General features: G+C 46.6%; 1 protein-coding gene across 2 annotated transcripts in view; it reads left to right on the forward strand.

Moving 5' to 3' along the window:
• The window catches only part of EPRS1 (glutamyl-prolyl-tRNA synthetase 1), an 85,051-nt gene that overhangs the window by 21,133 nt on the left and 45,200 nt on the right, over positions 1 to 18,718 (forward strand). For both annotated transcript variants that reach the window (XM_077282246.1, XM_077282247.1), the window contains exons 3-18: positions 1,972 to 2,071; positions 3,794 to 3,950; positions 4,444 to 4,559; positions 5,144 to 5,238; positions 5,721 to 5,847; positions 5,970 to 6,162; positions 6,825 to 6,996; positions 7,192 to 7,425; positions 8,238 to 8,322; positions 8,415 to 8,474; positions 13,849 to 13,959; positions 14,540 to 14,676; positions 14,941 to 15,148; positions 16,072 to 16,184; positions 16,371 to 16,488; positions 17,882 to 18,241. In XM_077282246.1, coding sequence (XP_077138361.1) covers positions 1,972 to 2,071; positions 3,794 to 3,950; positions 4,444 to 4,559; positions 5,144 to 5,238; positions 5,721 to 5,847; positions 5,970 to 6,162; positions 6,825 to 6,996; positions 7,192 to 7,425; positions 8,238 to 8,322; positions 8,415 to 8,474; positions 13,849 to 13,959; positions 14,540 to 14,676; positions 14,941 to 15,148; positions 16,072 to 16,184; positions 16,371 to 16,488; positions 17,882 to 18,241 — 2,386 coding nt within the window. The remainder of the gene's footprint in view (positions 1 to 1,971; positions 2,072 to 3,793; positions 3,951 to 4,443; positions 4,560 to 5,143; positions 5,239 to 5,720; positions 5,848 to 5,969; positions 6,163 to 6,824; positions 6,997 to 7,191; positions 7,426 to 8,237; positions 8,323 to 8,414; positions 8,475 to 13,848; positions 13,960 to 14,539; positions 14,677 to 14,940; positions 15,149 to 16,071; positions 16,185 to 16,370; positions 16,489 to 17,881; positions 18,242 to 18,718) is intronic.

The following is an 18,718-nucleotide window of genomic DNA, read 5'->3' on the forward strand; positions in this document are numbered from 1 at the left end:
TCAGAGAGAGCCTGTGAGTCGTGCTCCCCAACTCAGAGAGAGCCTGTGAGTCGTGCTCCCCAACTCAGAGAGAGCCTGTGAGTCGTGCTCCCCAACTCAGAGAGAGCCTGTGAGTCGTGCTCCCCAACTCAGAGAGAGCCTGTGAGTCGTGCTCCCCAACTCAGAGAGAGCCTGTGAGTCGTGCTCCCCAACTCAGAGAGAGCCTGTGAGTCGTGCTCCCCAACTCAGAGAGAGCCTGTGAGTCGTGCTCCCCAACTCAGAGAGAGCCTGTGAGTCGTGCTCCCCAACTCAGAGAGAGCCTGTGAGTCGTGCTCCCCAACTCCGAGAGAGCCTGTGAGTCGTGCTCCCCAACTCCGAGAGAGCCTGTGAGTCGTGCTCCCCAACTCCGAGAGCCTGTGAGTCGTGCTCCCCAACTCAGAGAGAGCCTGTGAGTCGTGCTCCCCAACTCCGAGAGAGCCTGTGAGTCGTGCTCCCCAACTCCGAGAGAGCCTGTGAGTCGTGCTCCCCAACTCCGAGAGAGCCTGTGAGTCGTGCTCCCCAACTCCGAGAGAGCCTGTGAGTCGTGCTCCCCAACTCCGAGAGAGCCTGTGAGTCGTGCTCCCCAACTCCGAGAGAGCCTGTGAGTCGTGCTCCCCAACTCCGAGAGAGCCTGTGAGTCGTGCTCCCCAACTCCGAGAGAGCCTGTGAGTCGTGCTCCCCAACTCCGAGAGAGCCTGTGAGTCGTGCTCCCCAACTCCGAGAGAGCCTGTGAGTCGTGCTCCCCAACTCCGAGAGAGCCTGTGAGTCGTGCTCCCCAACTCCGAGAGAGCCTGTGAGTCGTGCTCCCCAACTCCGAGAGAGCCTGTGAGTCGTGCTCCCCAACTCCGAGAGAGCCTGTGAGTCGTGCTCCCCAACTCCGAGAGAGCCTGTGAGTCGTGCTCCCCAACTCCGAGAGAGCCTGTGAGTCGTGCTCCCCAACTCCGAGAGAGCCTGTGAGTCGTGCTCCCCAACTCCGAGAGAGCCTGTGAGTCGTGCTCCCCAACTCCGAGAGAGCCTGTGAGTCGTGCTCCCCAACTCCGAGAGAGCCTGTGAGTCGTGCTCCCCAACTCCGAGAGAGCCTGTGAGTCGTGCTCCCCAACTCCGAGAGAGCCTGTGAGTCGTGCTCCCCAACTCCGAGAGAGCCTGTGAGTCGTGCTCCCCAACTCCGAGAGAGCCTGTGAGTCGTGCTCCCCAACTCCGAGAGAGCCTGTGAGTCGTGCTCCCCAACTCCGAGAGAGCCTGTGAGTCGTGCTCCCCAACTCCGAGAGAGCCTGTGAGTCGTGCTCCCCAACTCCGAGAGAGCCTGTGAGTCGTGCTCCCCAACTCCGAGAGAGCCTGTGAGTCGTGCTCCCCAACTCCGAGAGAGCCTGTGAGTCGTGCTCCCCAACTCCGAGAGAGCCTGTGAGTCGTGCTCCCCAACTCCGAGAGAGCCTGTGAGTCGTGCTCCCCAACTCCGAGAGAGCCTGTGAGTCGTGCTCCCCAACTCCGAGAGAGCCTGTGAGTCGTGCTCCCCAACTCCGAGAGAGCCTGTGAGTCGTGCTCCCCAACTCCGAGAGAGCCTGTGAGTCGTGCTCCCCAACTCCGAGAGAGCCTGTGAGTCGTGCTCCCCAACTCAGAGAGAGCCTGTGAGTCGTGCTCCACCCACCCTCCCACTCATAGAGGGAGCCAGTGAGTCTTACTTTTTCCACTCAGACTTAGTTTGGGATAGCAGGACTCACCGGATTGCTTTCTATGTGTCTAAGCAACATTTTAACAGATTTTTACATTGAAATACAAAAATGGGTCAGATTTCCACCTTGCTGATTGTCTCCCTATATATTGATGGCTGCCCGCTGACCTGACTACTGCTTTCTGTCTTTATGATCATTATCTGTGCAGGATCCCCTCCTTCCCACCACCATGTCTGTCCTGCCTCCGTCTGATAATATCATGTATTTCCTTCTCTCCTCTCAGTGACGTCTCCTTTAATGATGTGAACTCCATTATCCGGTACTTGGCCAGACTCGCTCCAAGCTCCGGACTGCTGGGATCCAACCTGCTGGAGCAGACAGAGGTAGGTATGGCCGTCCAGTGGTGGGGGCTGTCTGGTAATAACAAGTCATCACCTATTCACGTTAGGTGGGATCTTGGTGGTCAGCAGGGAGTTTGATCACTGGGATCTGCACTGATCAGCAGAATGGGATTTTTTTTCCACCCAATATCCTTATTACGAAATGGACCTGTCAATTGAAAGTTATTGGTGCTTTTGCTTTTAATAATGTTTTTATTGATAAATACATAAAGTTTAAAAAAAAAATTAAAAAAAATTGTAAAAAGTAATAATCACATACTCCTCAGGGAGTAGTCACAGGATCTTGTGCGGAGCCATGGACAAGTTTGACCCTAGTTACACTTTTTTTTTTTTTATTTAAATCTGCAGACCACACAGGCGATTTTTGATGAAAATCAGCCATTATTACTACTAGTATATATATTTTTTTATTATAATTTTTATTTTTTTTTTTGCTCCATTACTAGGGTAAATCATTTCAGCAAAGGTTTGGGTTTCACGTTGATTAAATCCACATGTTGCTCTGGTTTAGGCAGTACAGATATTCATGATGAAATGTCTTGCATTTCTTTTTTTTTTTTTCCTTGCATTATTATTTATTATTATTATTTATTATTATTTTTATCATTATTTGGATTATTATTTTTATTTGTATTTTATTTTATTTTTTCAGCGGAGGTTCGGGTTTCACGTTGATTAATTCCACATGTTCCTCTGGTTTATGCAGTACAGATATTAGGGTGTTTTCAATTATCTATTGGAGGAAAATAAAGTGTTCTTAATTATACGACGTCGTTAATGCTTTACACCATTATTTATTGTTAGATGAGGGAGATTTCAGCGAGCCACCTCTGTGTCCGGATCTTCCTGGCTATGTGGAGGGTATTTTTACACCAGCGGCGGTTTCTGCCACGTCTTCTCAGCTGTTCCATGCAGCCCCCCCCACATATCCCCTGCAATCTGGCATCCGCTGCCACCTTATATATAGTATATAGGAAAACAATACGGCTGCAGCCGAATGCAGGAGTCCAACCTCCAGCTGTTCTCCTGAGCTGACCCCGATCTATCACATTACACATTGGCTATATTATCAGGCCAGTCAGCTGCAGTGTAAAGCATGGGGGAGGCAGGAGGGGAAATTGTACATCACTCCAGTAGATAATCTGGATCCTCCGCCAGCATTGACGCAAATGAGAATTGTATAAATAGTTAAAAAAAATAAAATCTTTTTGGTTTTCCTAAAGGGGTTCTCCAGGAGCGATTGTAATTGGGGCATAATTATGGCTACTACAGAAATGATAAATTATATATTATTTTCTTATTGGCCTCCATCCATCCAGACAGGTGCGGCTTAAGACCCTTCATTTCCATAGTAGGGGTCCCAGTAGTGTACGGGATGCCCCTTGCTACGGCTGGAGTACCTCCGTAGTATTGGCACTCAGTAACAGACGGGTGAGGCTCTGACCATTGGCACCCGTAATGGCGAGGCCTCTACCAGTCCTATATTGATGGCCAATCCTAAGCCAATGCTGGTTTCCAGTCTGGGTAGGTAATGGCTTCTACCAGTGCGGATCCTAAGCAGTTGTAGAGTATCCCTTTAATGGCCTTTAAAGCAGAAGTGACACTCGGCATCCCCATCCCTTGACATTAGTACTTGGATTGATCTTTTTGCTGACTTTTAATCCATTGTTTTCGATAATGACCAGATTTCTTGTCCTCCTGTAGATCAGCCATTGGGTGGAGTTCAGTCAGACCCGGCTGCAGGATAAGTCCATGTTCGCCGCCGCCCTCCAGGAGCTGAACCATTCCCTGTCGCTGCGGACGTACTTGGTGGGCGATGCTTTGACCCTCGCAGACATCAGCGTCTTCTCTGCTTTGGCAGGTAATTTACGGCTGTTCTAATGGTGGGAAATAATTCCTCTATCCCTGCTGCTTTCCATTTTTAAGCTAGTGCCACTTTTGCCATTTAAAGGGATTTTTATTGAGTAGCCCCTCCACCCTGACACTGAAAAGTAACTATACATCTGCCATGTACAGTCGTCTTACCTGGTGATCGGGATTTACCTTCTGTTAATTCCTCTGCTGAGACTGGCCTCAAATATGCCTTCAATTTATAATGGGTGGGGTCCAATATCTGAGACCCACGCACCACCTAAGTGTGAAGCATTAGTTCCGCACTGCGGCCCTTTCTCACACTTTTCATTTGCGCGGTGCAAGTGGGCGACTGTGGCGCGCCGTGTGGGGGGGGGGTGGATAAGCTGGGAGATGACCAACACAGTCACAAATACAAAATTGTCATTTTTTTCCCACCTATCCTTACATTTTCCTTGGTTGCCAGGCTTGGAAGTGACCAGATGTTTTCTTTCCTCCTGCAGTCAGTGCTCCATGGCAGGAACAGATACGAAAGAATAAAGCTGCCGTCAATGTCAGACGCTGGTACGCCTTCCTGGAGCCCACGGTCCCGTTCCAGGGAAAGCTTAGCGTAGCGGCGGTGAGTATGTGAAGATTGTCACTGCTTAGCTGCCGCATTACATCCTTGTTATCTCTCCATAATAAATTTAAGGTCAATTAAAGGGGTTGTCCGGTGAAAAGCAGTTTGGACAGGTGATAAGTTATTGATCTGTGACGGTCTGACCGCTGGGACCGGCACCGATCTGCCAAACGAGAGACTTTTATCCCAGGTAGATGGAGCGGCATTGCACATGCTCAACCGCAGCTGTATTCATTCCTTACAGGGCTGTCGAGCATAGATATTTCCGGCAGTCCCATGGCACGGCGGTCCGACATGTCCACTGCTGCTCCATTCCAACAGGGATAAAAGTTCCTCATGCTGCCCATTGGTGCGAGTCCCAACACCGACATCCTTGATCAATAAGTTATGACTTGTTGCGGATTGCTAGCGGCCCCGCCGATCACCAGCACAGTGACAGACAAGTACACATAGAGCGGCAGGGCACCTAATCGACTTACCAGAGGTACTGGACCCCCGTTCTGTTGATCCCTGAGGGTCCCGGTCGGTCTGACATTTATCAGTTTTTATTATTTGATTCAAATTTTTTTTAATTTTTTTTAAAGCCTGCAGAGAAGAAACAAGATGTTGGAAAGTTTGTTGAGCTTCCAGGGGCCGAGATGGGAAAAGTGATTGTCAGGTTCCCTCCAGAGGCCAGCGGGTAAGTTATACTCAATAGTAGGATCGGGGTTCACTTATTATCGGCCCCATATTGGCATCGGAGGGGGGAACCTTGTTTGTTTATTAAAGGGGGTTTCCAGGACTTTTATATTGATGAACTATCAATATAGATCAGATCAGCCGGACCCCGCCGATCAGCTGTTTTCAGGTTCCGGTGTGGTCGGATGTACACTGTGTACAGAGTGGGGTTAGCAAAGAGCTTGTAAGTGCTGCACTTCTTGCCTAGAAGACTGGCCACCACTGATAGACTGCAGAAGTGGCCGGTAGCCTAGCAAAGAGCTGTAAACTATAGAATTAAGATATCCCTCCGTTTCGTGAGAGTGAAGAAAACTGTGAAAAAGTAAATTGCAGAGTTTGTGTTTTTCCAAGCAGATTGCAATTGATCCATTATAGATAGATGATTTAACCCTTTATGTAAAATGCAATCCGGTACACGATGATAACGTAGAATTATGTCCTCAGATACCTGCATATTGGACACGCAAAGGCCGCACTTCTCAATCAGCATTACCAGGTGAACTTCAAAGGAAAACTCATCATGAGGTTCGACGACACCAACCCCGAGAAAGAGAAGGAAGATTTCGAAAAGGTAAATGCAGGATTCAGTATTACCCGACGGGTGTAGAGATGTGCGGGTTTATTACACATCACAACGATCATTGTGGATCTGACTATATAGACGCGTGACGTCGCCCATTCTCCGATTCTCAGGTTATCCTGGAAGACGTCTCGATGCTTCAGATCAAGCCCAATCAGTTCACATACACATCCGATCACTTCGAGAGGATTACCGAATACGCCGAGAAACTGATTAGAGAGGGAAAGGCTTATGTGGACGACACCCCGGCAGAGCAGATGAAGGCGGAGCGGGAACAGAGGATCGAGTCCAAACACCGGAGCAACAGTAAGAAATAAAAAATAAGCATATTCAGGATCGCCACAAAACTCCAAGTGAAAAGTGTCACTTAAAACTACAACTCGTCCTTCAAAAAACAAAGCTGTCGTATGGCTATACTGATTGAAATCTAAAAAAAAAAAAAAGATATGGGTCATGGAAAATGGGGAGGAAAACATGAAAGCATAAAAATTAGGAACACTCGGGAAATTTCCTGGTTTGGCAGAATCTGTATCCTTAAAGTGACCGCCCTGCTGTACTTGCTGCAGACAATCCAAACCGTGCTTTACTTACCCTCCCCGGGTTCAGCGCCGAGTCTCTGCTGCTGCGCTGTGTCTTTTATTGTCTGCATCATGTCAACAGCACTGCTGCCAGAGCTCTGCCTATGTAGACTGTACCAGCTGCTGAAATCACTGATTGGCTGCAGCGCTGATGTCAGTGCCGCAGTCGCCGTGAGCAACGATGGAGAATAAGCAGTGGACCCAGGGAGGGTGAATATAGGACAGCTTTTTTTATTTTTCTTTATTTTTCAGAATTACAATAAATTGAAATCGAAAAATCTTCTTAAATGAGTTTTCCAACTTTTGGAGACATTTTTATCTTTTTGTTTTATACATGTATCTGAGGTTTCTTTGCACATTTTGTACAACACTTTTTTTTTTCTATTGCAGGTGTGGAGAAGAACCAGCAAATGTGGGAGGAAATGAAGAAGGGCTCCGAGTTCGGCCAGACCTGCTGCCTCCGAGCGAAGATCGATATGAACTCCAACAATGGATGTATGCGGGACCCCACCTTATTCCGGTGCAAGACCCAGCCACATCCACGGACGGGAAGCAAGTACAAGTAGGTTCTGATGCCACAGATGGTGGCTGCAATACTTTTTCAATGCTCTCCAGTAATTTTCTAGTAAAGTGAGGATTGTGTCGCTGTATCTTAAAGGGATCATCTAGTGACGTCATTTCCATTCAGGGTGCGGTGAGTGCTGGATGTCTTCTTTTATGGCTTATTATTTGCATGTCTGCCCTGTGTTGTCTGCAGCATCTACCCCACGTATGATTTTGCCTGCCCAATCGTGGACAGTGTGGAAGGAGTCACGCACGCCCTAAGAACGACAGAATATCATGATCGCGATGAGCAGTTTTATTGGATCATCGACGCCTTGGGAATCCGGAAACCTTACATTTGGGAGTATAGCCGCCTGAACCTCAACAACACTGTGCTGTCCAAGAGAAAACTCACCTGGTTTGTGAACGAGGGCCTCGTGGATGGTTGGTAAGTGTCATAGTGTCTATAGATGTAATGTATGGCCAAACATATGTGGACAACTGAGCCGCCCCCCGCGGGCAAGTGGCTGAGCCGCCCCCCGCGGGCAAGTGGCTGAGCCGCCCCCCGCGGGCAAGTGGCTGAGCCGCCCCCCCGCGGGCAAGTGGCTGAGCCGCCCCCCCGCGGGCAAGTGGCTGAGCCGCCCCCCCGCGGGCAAGTGGCTGAGCCGCCCCCCCGCGGGCAAGTGGCTGAGCCGCCCCCCGCGGGCAAGTGGCTGAGCCGCCCCCCGCGGGCAAGTGGCTGAGCCGCCCCCCGCGGGCAAGTGGCTGAGCCGCCCCCCGCGGGCAAGTGGCTGAGCCGCCCCCCGCGGGCAAGTGGCTGAGCCGCCCCCCGCGGGCAAGTGGCTGAGCCGCCCCCCGCGGGCAAGTGGCTGAGCCGCCCCCCGCGGGCAAGTGGCTGAGCCGCCCCCCGCGGGCAAGTGGCTGAGCCGCCCCCCGCGGGCAAGTGGCTGAGCCGCCCCCCGCGGGCAAGTGGCTGAGCCGCCCCCCGCGGGCAAGTGGCTGAGCCGCCCCCGACCTACAAGCTCTGTTCCCATCGATACCCATGGGTGTTAATGATGAGTTGTGCTTTACTTTGATTTTGGAGGAGAAGGTCTGATTGGTGCGAGTGACATCCGGCGCCGATCAGTTGTTTTCAGGCTTCCATGGCGGCTCCAAAAAGCTGATTTCTGCTGGCGCGAGGTGTCGACAGTCACCCATCTGGTTAATGACCTGTCACAAAGTTCTGGATAACCTCTTTAACTAACTGTATCTCTGCCATAGGGATGACCCCAGGTTCCCGACTGTGCGGGGTGTACTTAGAAGAGGAATGACTGTGGAGGGGCTCAAGCAATTCATAGCTGCACAGGTCTGTACGGAGGATGACATCTGCTTCAGAACACAACTTTTGCCTCGCTTTTCTTTAAATCCCACTTCTAATTATTATTTTTTTTCTTGCAGGGCTCTTCCCGATCCGTTGTGAACATGGAATGGGACAAAATCTGGGCGTTTAACAAGAAGGTAAAGGGGGGGGCTCCTTGCACTGTAGCCTGACCGATCAGAGCGCCCCCTACTGACCTCTTGACTACCGCCCCGGTAGTCTGCAGTGCATCCTAATAACATGTCCTGCAGGCTCGTTAGCCCTAATCATTAATATTAGTACATACACCTATTAATGCCTCTATCGACTTGCCCCCAACCAAACATTGACTTGTGGGAACGGATCTTGGCGTGAATTTTATCAGTAAATTCTGCATTTCATTTTTCTGCTTCCAAGCTGCGAGCTATCTGTAAGAAGGTATTACTGAACGCTTATATATATAGATGTATTTTTTTTTTCATTTTTTTTTATTTTTAATTTTATTTGGCTTTTGGCATATAGCTTACAGCCGTGTAAGCGTACATTGCTTACTCCATCTTTTTTTGCAAAAAGAAAAAAAAGAATAACACAATCACATCGCTGTCATGCTGAAGCGTCTCGCAGCTCTGGCTTAAAGTAAGTGTGGTCAACACGAGGTGCCTTCATTGCTATAGGGACAGAATCGCTGGAAGGAGACATTATGTGACCGTTAACATTACCCTGTTGGTTACCATCGAATAGTACTTTTATAAACAAGCACTTCTGCAATTTACTGCTTGTTAAAATTTTAAGCAGTTCTTGAGATATTAGCATGTTTGTTTACATATCGTTGCCTTGGAGACCGACCACTGCTGCTATACAATAGGACATGCTCAGTACTTACAAGCTTTTTTTTTTTCCTTTGAACTTTTGTAAGCACTGTTTTGATGCCGGCCAGTATTGCTAAGGAGCACTGTTAACTCCCAGTCCTGGCTAGAATTTTTACAAGCTTAAACATCAGCGGTGGTCGGTCTCCTAGGCAACAAGTAAACAATAGAAAAGTGTTACTAACTCAAGAACAGCTGAAAATTTTAGTGAGCAGTAAATTGCGAAAGTGCTTGTATTTACAAGCTCTATGTGACAATATTCATCTACGGAGATGCGATTAACCCCCTTTAAAATCTATGTGGACATAGCTGAGTATCAGTTTTACGATATTTGGAGTACATTCGTGCAAAATTAAATTAATTAAAGAAGTATACAAAATAGACTTTCAAAGACAAAAATGGAAAAACAAGTGAAAAACGCTAAAAATTAGATTCAAAGAAGGCTCCAGTGGGTTGTCCAGGTTTGGCCAGAAAGTCTGCAGTCAGCCAGAATCCCGGTGCCAGCACCCTGGAGCAAGTGGTCAAATGACCGCAGGTTTACTACATGCATGCGCCTGGTCACATTCCGACTAGACGTGTGCAGCTGCTCATTATAAGATCCATCAACAGCAGCTTGTGGACTGCAGAAAGGAAAAACATACCTTGGCTATAAAACCAGCGATGTTCTGAGAGCTGCCCTGAATGAGGCTCTGCCGCCCCCCTACATCACCCCCCTATTATCACCCCACTACACCAATCCTAAGAGTGCCCCCTGAGGCCGGCAGCCGTCCATGCAGTGAATGCACCTCATCTACAGCAAACTCGCAGCGGTTTCTACGCCTCTCCCACAATATTAAAGCTACGAGAATTTGGTTGGTCCGGTGCCGATCCCATTATCCCTAATATTGTAGCACATTCTCCAATGACCTCCGATATTGTGAGCGTTGCTTAGTCCAGGGGTTTGTGATTGTGTTCTGCTCGGGGGCTGGCTGGATCATTATCAGCTCATCCATCTTAACAGACTCCCGGTCCAGCCAGGCCCTGCACCACCTCCTCCTTGGTCTTGCAATCTTATTTTTAATTTCTGCTTGACTCCATACTGAAATGATCTCAACTTGCCTTTGCCTGTTCAGCATGCACTCTCCGTCTAGTGGTCGTTCTTAGTATTAATTTTTATGTATCCCATTAACTGGTCTTGAGTCTAGGCAGGGGGGTTAGCAGCAAACAAGAAAAGAATAATATATATATATATATATATATATATATATATATATATATATATATATATATATATATATATATATATATATATATTATTTTTATTTTTTTTGGGGGGGGGGTTATAGAGCTTGTTGTCCCCTACAAAACCATTGATTTAAATGATAAAATTCCAGCAGCCACCACTAGGGGGAGCTTCAGGCATATTGGGTTAATTGTACGCGTTGTGCTCCTGAGCGCCCTCTAGTGGAGACTACAGACAGAATACTATCATTTTATATCTATGGCTTTACAAGGGATTTGGTGCTATACCGGATGTCCCAAATTCACCTCCAGTCCTGCTAGATTCAGCAGCAAATCCACAACAACACGGAGAATAAACGTCCACTTAAACATGATTAGAAAGCAGTATCCAAAAGATTTATTAAATTGTAACAATCACATATATACATAAAAAATACAAAACATGGGTGTATTGTTAATACAGCCATATGGCAGAAGACACAAAAAGGAGAAAAATGTGGCAATAGACCAAGCAAGGGGAGAGTACACAAATATACCTTTGGGGAGGCAGTGTTTAGTTCAAACATAGAAAAACATATATGACCATGTGTAGTCCCTAGATCCAACTCATATGACAAGATTACCCTGAATATATAGTCATATATACACTCATCTGTATAGTTGCTGCTTACCCATTGTTGGTCAGGTCTGGTCTCCCCACCTTGCTAGGTCCCCCCGGACGCGCGTTTCGCGTGGCTTTTTCAACAGGGTTACCCCTAGTGTTGGGACGGTGGAGCTCCGCCTTTACGCACTCCCCATTGTGATGGCTCTATTGGACGATGCATTCTGGACGCCGCTGCGCATGCGCCGGCGTCACCGATTCCAGTTCCGGTTTTATGATATATAAGCACAATGAGACACTTTATGGATGTACCCTGTTGAAAAAGCCACGCGAAACGCGCGTCCGGGGGAACCTAGCAAGGTGGGGAGACCAGACCTGACCAACAATGGGTAAGCAGCAACTATACAGATGAGTGTATATATGACTATATATTCAGGGTAATCTTGTCATATGAGTTGGATCTAGGGACTACACATGGTCATATATGTTGTTCTATGTTTGAACTAAACACTGCCTCCCCAAAGGTATATTTGTGTACTCTCCCCTTGCTTGGTCTATTGCCACATTTTTCTCCTTTTTGTGTCTTCTGCCATATGGCTGTATTAACAATACACCCATGTTTTGTATTTTTTATGTATATATGTGATTGTTACAATTTAATAAATCTTTTGGATACTGCTTTCTAATCATGTTTAAGTGGACGTTTATTCTCCGTGTTGTTGTGGATTTATTGGTTTGGAGTAGTCCCAGAAGGGCACCTGTGGGGTGCCAAGAGAGAGTCGGTTTTTACCGCTCATCCTTACAAAATATAGTGGTACTTCATGACTATAGTATTAATTATAGATTCAGCAGCAGCAGTGAGGAGGAACATTGAGGAGCTGTCAAGCTAAGTGGTGGAGATTCAGTATAAGAAATGAAGAGGGGCACTGAGGAGCTGTAAGACTACATGTACATTAATTCATCAGCAGCAGGGAGTAGGGACATTGAGGAGCTCTCAAGATAAGTGGTGGAGATTCAGCAGCAGGGAGGAGAGACAATGAGGAGCTGTAAATAAGACAAGATGGGTTTAGATTCAGCAGCAGGGAGGAGGGACACTGAGGAGTTGTCAGAAAACATGGATGTAGATTCCGCAGCAGGGAGGAGGGACACTGAGGAGCTGTCAGAAAACATGGATGTAGAATCCGCAGTAGGGAGGAGGGACACTGAGGAGCTGTCAGAAAACATGGATGTAGATTCCGCATCAGGGAGAAGGGACACAGGAGCAGTCGGAAAACATGGATGTAAATTCCGCAGTAGGGAGGAGGGACACTGAGGAGCTGTCAGAAAACATGGATGTAGATTCCACAGCAGGGAGGAGGGACACTGAGGAGCTGTCAGAAAACATGGATGTAGATTCCGCATCAGGGAGAAGGGACACAGGAGCAGTCGGAAAACATGGATGTAAATTCCGCAGTAGGGAGGAGGGACACTGAGGAGCTGTCAGAAAACATGGATGTAGATTCCGCATTCGGGAGATGGGACACTGAGGAGCTGTCAGAAAACATGGATGTAGAATCCGCAGCAGGGAGGAGGGACACTGAGGAGCTGTCAGAAAACATGGATGTAGATTCCGCAGCAGGGAGGAGGGACACTAAGGAGCTGTCAGAAAACATGGATGTAGATTCCCCAGTAGGGAGGAAGGACACTGAGGAGCTGTCAGAAAACATGGATGTAGATTCCGCAGTAGGGAGGAGGGACACTGAGGAGCAGTCAGAAAACATGGATGTAGATTCCGCAGTAGGGAGGAAGGACACTGAGGAGCTGTCAGAAAACATGGATGTAGATTCCCCAGTAGAGAGGAAGGACACTGAGGAGCTGTCAGAAAACATGGATGTAGATTCCGCAGTAGGGAGGAGGGACACTGAGGAGCAGTCAGAAAACATGGATGTAGATTCCGCAGTAGGGAGGAGGGACACTGAGGAGCAGTCAGAAAACATGGATGTAGATTCCGCAGTAGGGAGGAGGGACACTGAGGAGCAGTCAGAAAACATGGATGTAGATTCCGCAGTAGGGAGGAAGGACACTGAGGAGCTGTCAGAAAACATGGATGTAGATTCTGCAGCAGGGAGGAGGGACACTGAGGAGCAGTCAGAAAACATGGATGTAGATTCCCCAGTAGGGAGGAAGGACACTGAGGAGCTGTCAGAAAACATGGATGTAGATTCCGCAGTAGGGAGGATGGACACTGAGGAGCTGTCAGAAAACATGGATGTAGATTCCGCAGTAGGGAGGAGGGACACTGAGGAGCAGTCAGAAAACATGGATGTAGATTCCGCAGTAGGGAGGAAGGACACTGAGGAGCTGTCAGAAAACATGGATGTAGATTCCGCAGTAGGGAGGAGGGACACTGAGGAGCAGTCAGAAAACATGGATGTAGATTCCGGACGAGGGACACTGAAGAGCTGTCAGTCTAGGTTGGTGGTGATTTACTTTAAACTTCTAGTATTGATTATACAGCCATTTTGTCATGGATTTTCACAGTAAGAGTACCAGCCCCATCAGGTCTAGTAGATCTGTATACTGTATGCAGTTTGTACTGGTACACTGTTGACAGATCCGCTTTAAGTTCCCTTAGTTTAATGAATGGTTGGAATAATTCTCTTTACTGATGCGTACAGTGCAGAAAACCTGAAGACCTAGTCCAGGGAGATCTCTTTTGGTGATTTTTCTGGAGACCCCATTGAGCGTCTGCAATCATCTGCCGACACTTCTGTCCTGAGCACTCAAGACCAGTAAATATCCCGCCTTTTATATGGTAAGAAAAGTACATGACGGCATCTCACCTCCTCCTGTGTTTGCCTCCGCCAGGTGATTGACCCTATTGCTCCGCGGTACAACGCTTTACTGAAGAGCCAAGTCGTCCCAGTCAACATCCCCGGGGCTCAGGAAGGAGTGACAGAAGTGGCCAAGCACCCAAAGGTTTCCACGCTCTATCATTCTTTTTAACGCGGGATTTGGGCTTTAGAAAATCCCTATTTGTTAGGAAGGGTACACAAATTCACAAGATCAAACATTGTCCCTCTTCCGGTTCCTCCTGAAATCATGTGTAATCTATAGGGAAATCTGGCAGTAAGTGTTTAATTTCTCTACAGCACTCCCGCAGGGAGGACTAGGTATTACACAGTGCTCATCCACATCAGTGAGTTGTCTGTGTAGGATAGGACTGGACAGAGCTCGCATTTCACGGAAAGAACAATGTAAATCCGTCTATTATGTTCCTCACTAATATTCATTTGCTGTTAGATTTCGGAGGATGAAAGTTTAGTCCTCCTTTTCAGAAAGTTTCAGCAACTTTTCTCATAAACTTTCCCCCCACATTTATCAGTGTATTTGCTCCTTTTTGGGCAAATTTTACTCCAAAGCAACATCTGATTTGCTGTGGGTTTGTGTCAGCTGTGCCTTGGCAATGGGCGCTCTCTCCTGCCGTGATGGTTTGCTACAATGTATCAGCGCAGGTAAAATTGTAAAATGATTTACTTTTTTTTTTCCACGTCTCTAGAATGCGGAGGTCGGTGTGAAATCTGTATGGTACGGCCCCCGAGTCCTTATAGAAGGAGCTGATGCTGAGACGCTGTCTGAGGGAGAGACGGTCACCTTTATCAACTGGGGGAATCTCATCATCACCAAAATCCACCGGTAAGACACTGTTAAAAAGAATTTAAAGGGGCGCTGCTCACTTCCACAATGGGAGGTGATCAGCACAGGTGACATTGGGTTGGGCAAACCTCCATGATCGGAAAGTATCAGGCGCCAACCCTATATACAGTAGGTACCTGCCGATTGTGAAGATTTGACCTCATAGATTTACGCTAATACAAAACATGCATACATACGTCTGAGACCCTAATGTGTTTTTGCTTTGGTTACCGTTAATTTAGACTTCCGGTTTCTCATCTGCAGAGACTCCAGTGGGAAGATAACGTCTCTCGATGCCCAACTCAACTTGGAAAACAAAGACTACAAGAAAACCACCAAGATAACGTGGCTGGCCGACACTCCTGAAGCTCCATTAACCCCAACAGTCTGTGTCAACTACGACCATCTGATCACAAAACCTGTCCTGGGGAAAGAAGAAGACTTCAAACAGTACATTAACCGGAGCAGCAAGGTGACAGCGACCGTCCCATCCTGGGGATAAACACTTATTTCCGAGCATTAAAAAAAATAAATCAAATTTATGTAAATGTTAGCGGCGGGTCTCCATATTGGACATCTATGAGATTAAAGTGGTATCCCCAGAATCTAAAGTTATGCCTTATCCATAGGATAAAGAATAACTTACTGACTAACTCGCCTTTGAGCCTGGGCGTGAGCGTAGCGGAGGCGCACATTCTCGCCCTCCGCTCCATCCATTGTCCATGAGACTGCAGGGTACGGCGTTCGTCAATTTTCAACTGCTCCCGTCTCCATTATTTGGCTGCAGCGTTTGTGCCACGTTGACAATGCTGCACCCAATCTCTGAGCTCAGCATCTTTGCCCACATAGATGGCGTGAACCGCTGATCTCACTGATTGTCACGTCGATGTGCCAGAGGGTCAATACCAGACAGAAGCAGAAGTACCAGGAGCAAAAGACAGGTCAGAGTCAAAGCCGAGTCAAGTACCAGAGAGTCCAAACACGAAGGGAAAACACGGAGTCGGAATTGGGAGTCAGCTGCTCACGCCATAGGCAGAAGCTATAACTGACACCGCCTGCAGGATGCAGCGGAGATAAATAGCAAACACCAGACCAGACTGAGACTGAGAATAGTTAACCCCTGACATGATCAGACCAGGAAAAGGGAAGACAGGACTCAAAACCCAGTCTGGATCATGACACCCCCGCACTGAGCTGCTTAGCATTGTAAACATTGGGTGCCAGTAATACATATTAAAAGCAAAACCTTTTTTCTGTATTGCTTTATTGGGGGACGTCCCCCAGTGAAGGCTCCGAGAGAGATTTTATGGCGAGTACCCAAAATCCTTTTTTTTTTTTTTTTTTTCTTTTTGGTAAAGGTCTACTTATCACTGATTACATTGCGATTCTTTTCAGCAAGAAGAAGTGATGCTCGGAGACCCCTGTCTGAAGACCCTAAAGAAAGGAGACATCATCCAGCTACAGCGGAGGGGCTTTTATATTTGTGATGAGACGTATGAGCCCTTCAGGTATGAAATAATACATTTATTGGGAGCAGACATAATTGTTTTTTTTTGTTTTGTTTTTTTACCGACATCCTAATCTTGGATGTGCAGAAATTGGTCATTGTAATACATGCTTTAAATTAATTTTCCACATTTCTGTTAACAAATCCAAGAACTTTCTCCTATTGACTCGTCTTTTACTTTTCTCAGCCCCAACAGCTGCATGGAGGCTCCGTGTGTCCTGATCTACATCCCAGATGGGCACACCAAGGAGATGCCAACTTCTGGCTCCAAGGAGAAAACGAAATCCGCCGGCGTCAAGAAAGAAGTGAGTGTTAAGACTAGACAGAAAATGCTCCATTTTGGAAACCCATTTTTAATCTCTTGGAGAAACCTCCATCTTTTTTTTTTTTTTCTTTTTAGTATTTGCGGTTTAATTTTTTTCCCTCACCTTCTCCCAAGAGACATATTTATTTTTCCATCTGCATACGTTTACATTTTTTTTTCTTCTATTTGCGGGACCCATTGTAGTTTTCCTCAACACAATACTAAGCACTGGGAAATAGGAATAAAATTTCAAGTGTGGCAGAAAAAATGAAAAAAAAAATGTTTCTACCATTGATTTTTATGAGCTATATTTTTACGATGTTCACTTTTCGATAAAATGACCAAATTTATATAGATTTTTATTTTTTTTTCCTGAAAATATTTTTCATGTTTTATTAGTTTGGACAGTTACGCACTTGACGATACCAAATAAGTTATTTTCTATGTTTTTTTTTTTAGATTTCTGAATTTATATTATGAGAAATACGGGGTGATCTAAATATTCCTTTTTTAAAAAACATTTATTTTTTTACATTTTTAATTAGCCCCCTTAGCGGACTTAACCCTGCAATCGTACCTATGGTTTAATGTCCTCTACACTTCATCAATCTACCCCAATAATGGCAAAGGGGGAATTTAGATAGTCGGTACGTAGTAAAGTTGTTGTTTTTTCCCCCTAGTGGCTGCGACATCAGATGATTTTATAGTGAGAAGAAAATAAAATACTTTTTAGATGTCTCTTTAAAACAGAGTTTGGAATATGTGGTTAAAGGATTTGTCCAATTTAAACAAAATGACGCAAATTTGCTTTAATATAGTCACTTCTACAACTTTCTAATTTGCTTCTGGTTTCCAAGGTGCCCTGAACATCAGATACTTCCTCTGGTAGTGGGTTTGGCAGATCCACTTTTGGCCGGTACCCGGGATGGAGGTTGATATCTGAAAATTGGGGGTCCAGTGATAATAGAAGTACATTAATACGTTGCGTGTGTGTATATATATATATATATATATATATATATATATATATATATATATATATATATATATATATATATATATATATATATATATATATATATAATTTTTTTATTAGGAACACGTCTAAGCATATTTATTTTAACATGCGCAGGCCCTGTTAAGCCCTATAGAAATGACCACACGGCAAAATGTCATACCCAGAGCAACGTGCGATCATGAGCCCGAACATTACATTTTAAACGGGATTGTCCCAGGACATTTACAGACACGACCTAGTGGGCCATCGATGTCTGATGGAGGTCCTACGGCTGTACCCCCGATCAGTCTGATACTGATGTCCTATCCTACATATTTAGTTCCTGGACCCCCTATAAATATGACATCTCTTAATGTGTCACTTATTTGCTTCACAGACAAAGGTAAAACCCACCGAAGCCGCGGTGAACGATGCCCCCGTTCCTTCCCCCGTTTCAGCAGCCGACCCCTCGGTTCTCTACAACAAGGTTACAGCTCAGGGAGACCTCGTCCGCGATCTCAAAACCAAGAAAGCCGAAAAAGCTGAAATCGACGCAGCTGTAAAAGCTCTCCTGTCAATGAAAGCTGAATATAAGCAGGCAACGGGTCAGGACTATAAACCCGGAAACGCTCCAGCACCGGGAGTCACCTCCTCCCCAGCGGCAGCCTCTGATGGTGACGATGCCACAGCCGCTTATGACAGGGTGTCCGAACAAGGGGAGGTGGTGCGTAGACTAAAGACAGAGAAGGCGCCAAAGGTAAGGCGACAATGAGCCGTTCACCCTGCTTGTCGAGGTTTGTCCTCCATCTTTCCTAGCGTCCAGAAAGGCAAACCCTGTTTTGGTGCTTTTTAGCCCCTTCTACCCCCACTCTTGCTTATAGGGGATGTTAAAGGGATTGTCCATGACTTTAAAACACATTCTAAATGGGTCATGGGGGTAAGGGAAAAGAAAAATTATTGATGCCTCACAGACCACTGTCACTTTTTCACTCCGCACTGTATGCACTGCCAGTCTCCTGGCTTTTTTTTAAATTTTTTTTAGCAGGCAGCATCATATGACCGCTGCAGCCAATCATCGTCCGCCACCTTCACATTTCGTCTGAGCTAGGCACAATCTCTCTTCTTGCTCAGACAGAAAGTGAAAGTGGAACCTGATCGTCAGCCGAGAAAATCCCAACATGCCTGACCCTGTGTATTGGACGATTGTGGACACGCACGATCGATCCTTACGCTG

Source organism: Ranitomeya variabilis, chromosome 2 (genome assembly GCF_051348905.1).
Source record: "Ranitomeya variabilis isolate aRanVar5 chromosome 2, aRanVar5.hap1, whole genome shotgun sequence".
Taxonomy (NCBI): domain Eukaryota; kingdom Metazoa; phylum Chordata; class Amphibia; order Anura; family Dendrobatidae; genus Ranitomeya; species Ranitomeya variabilis.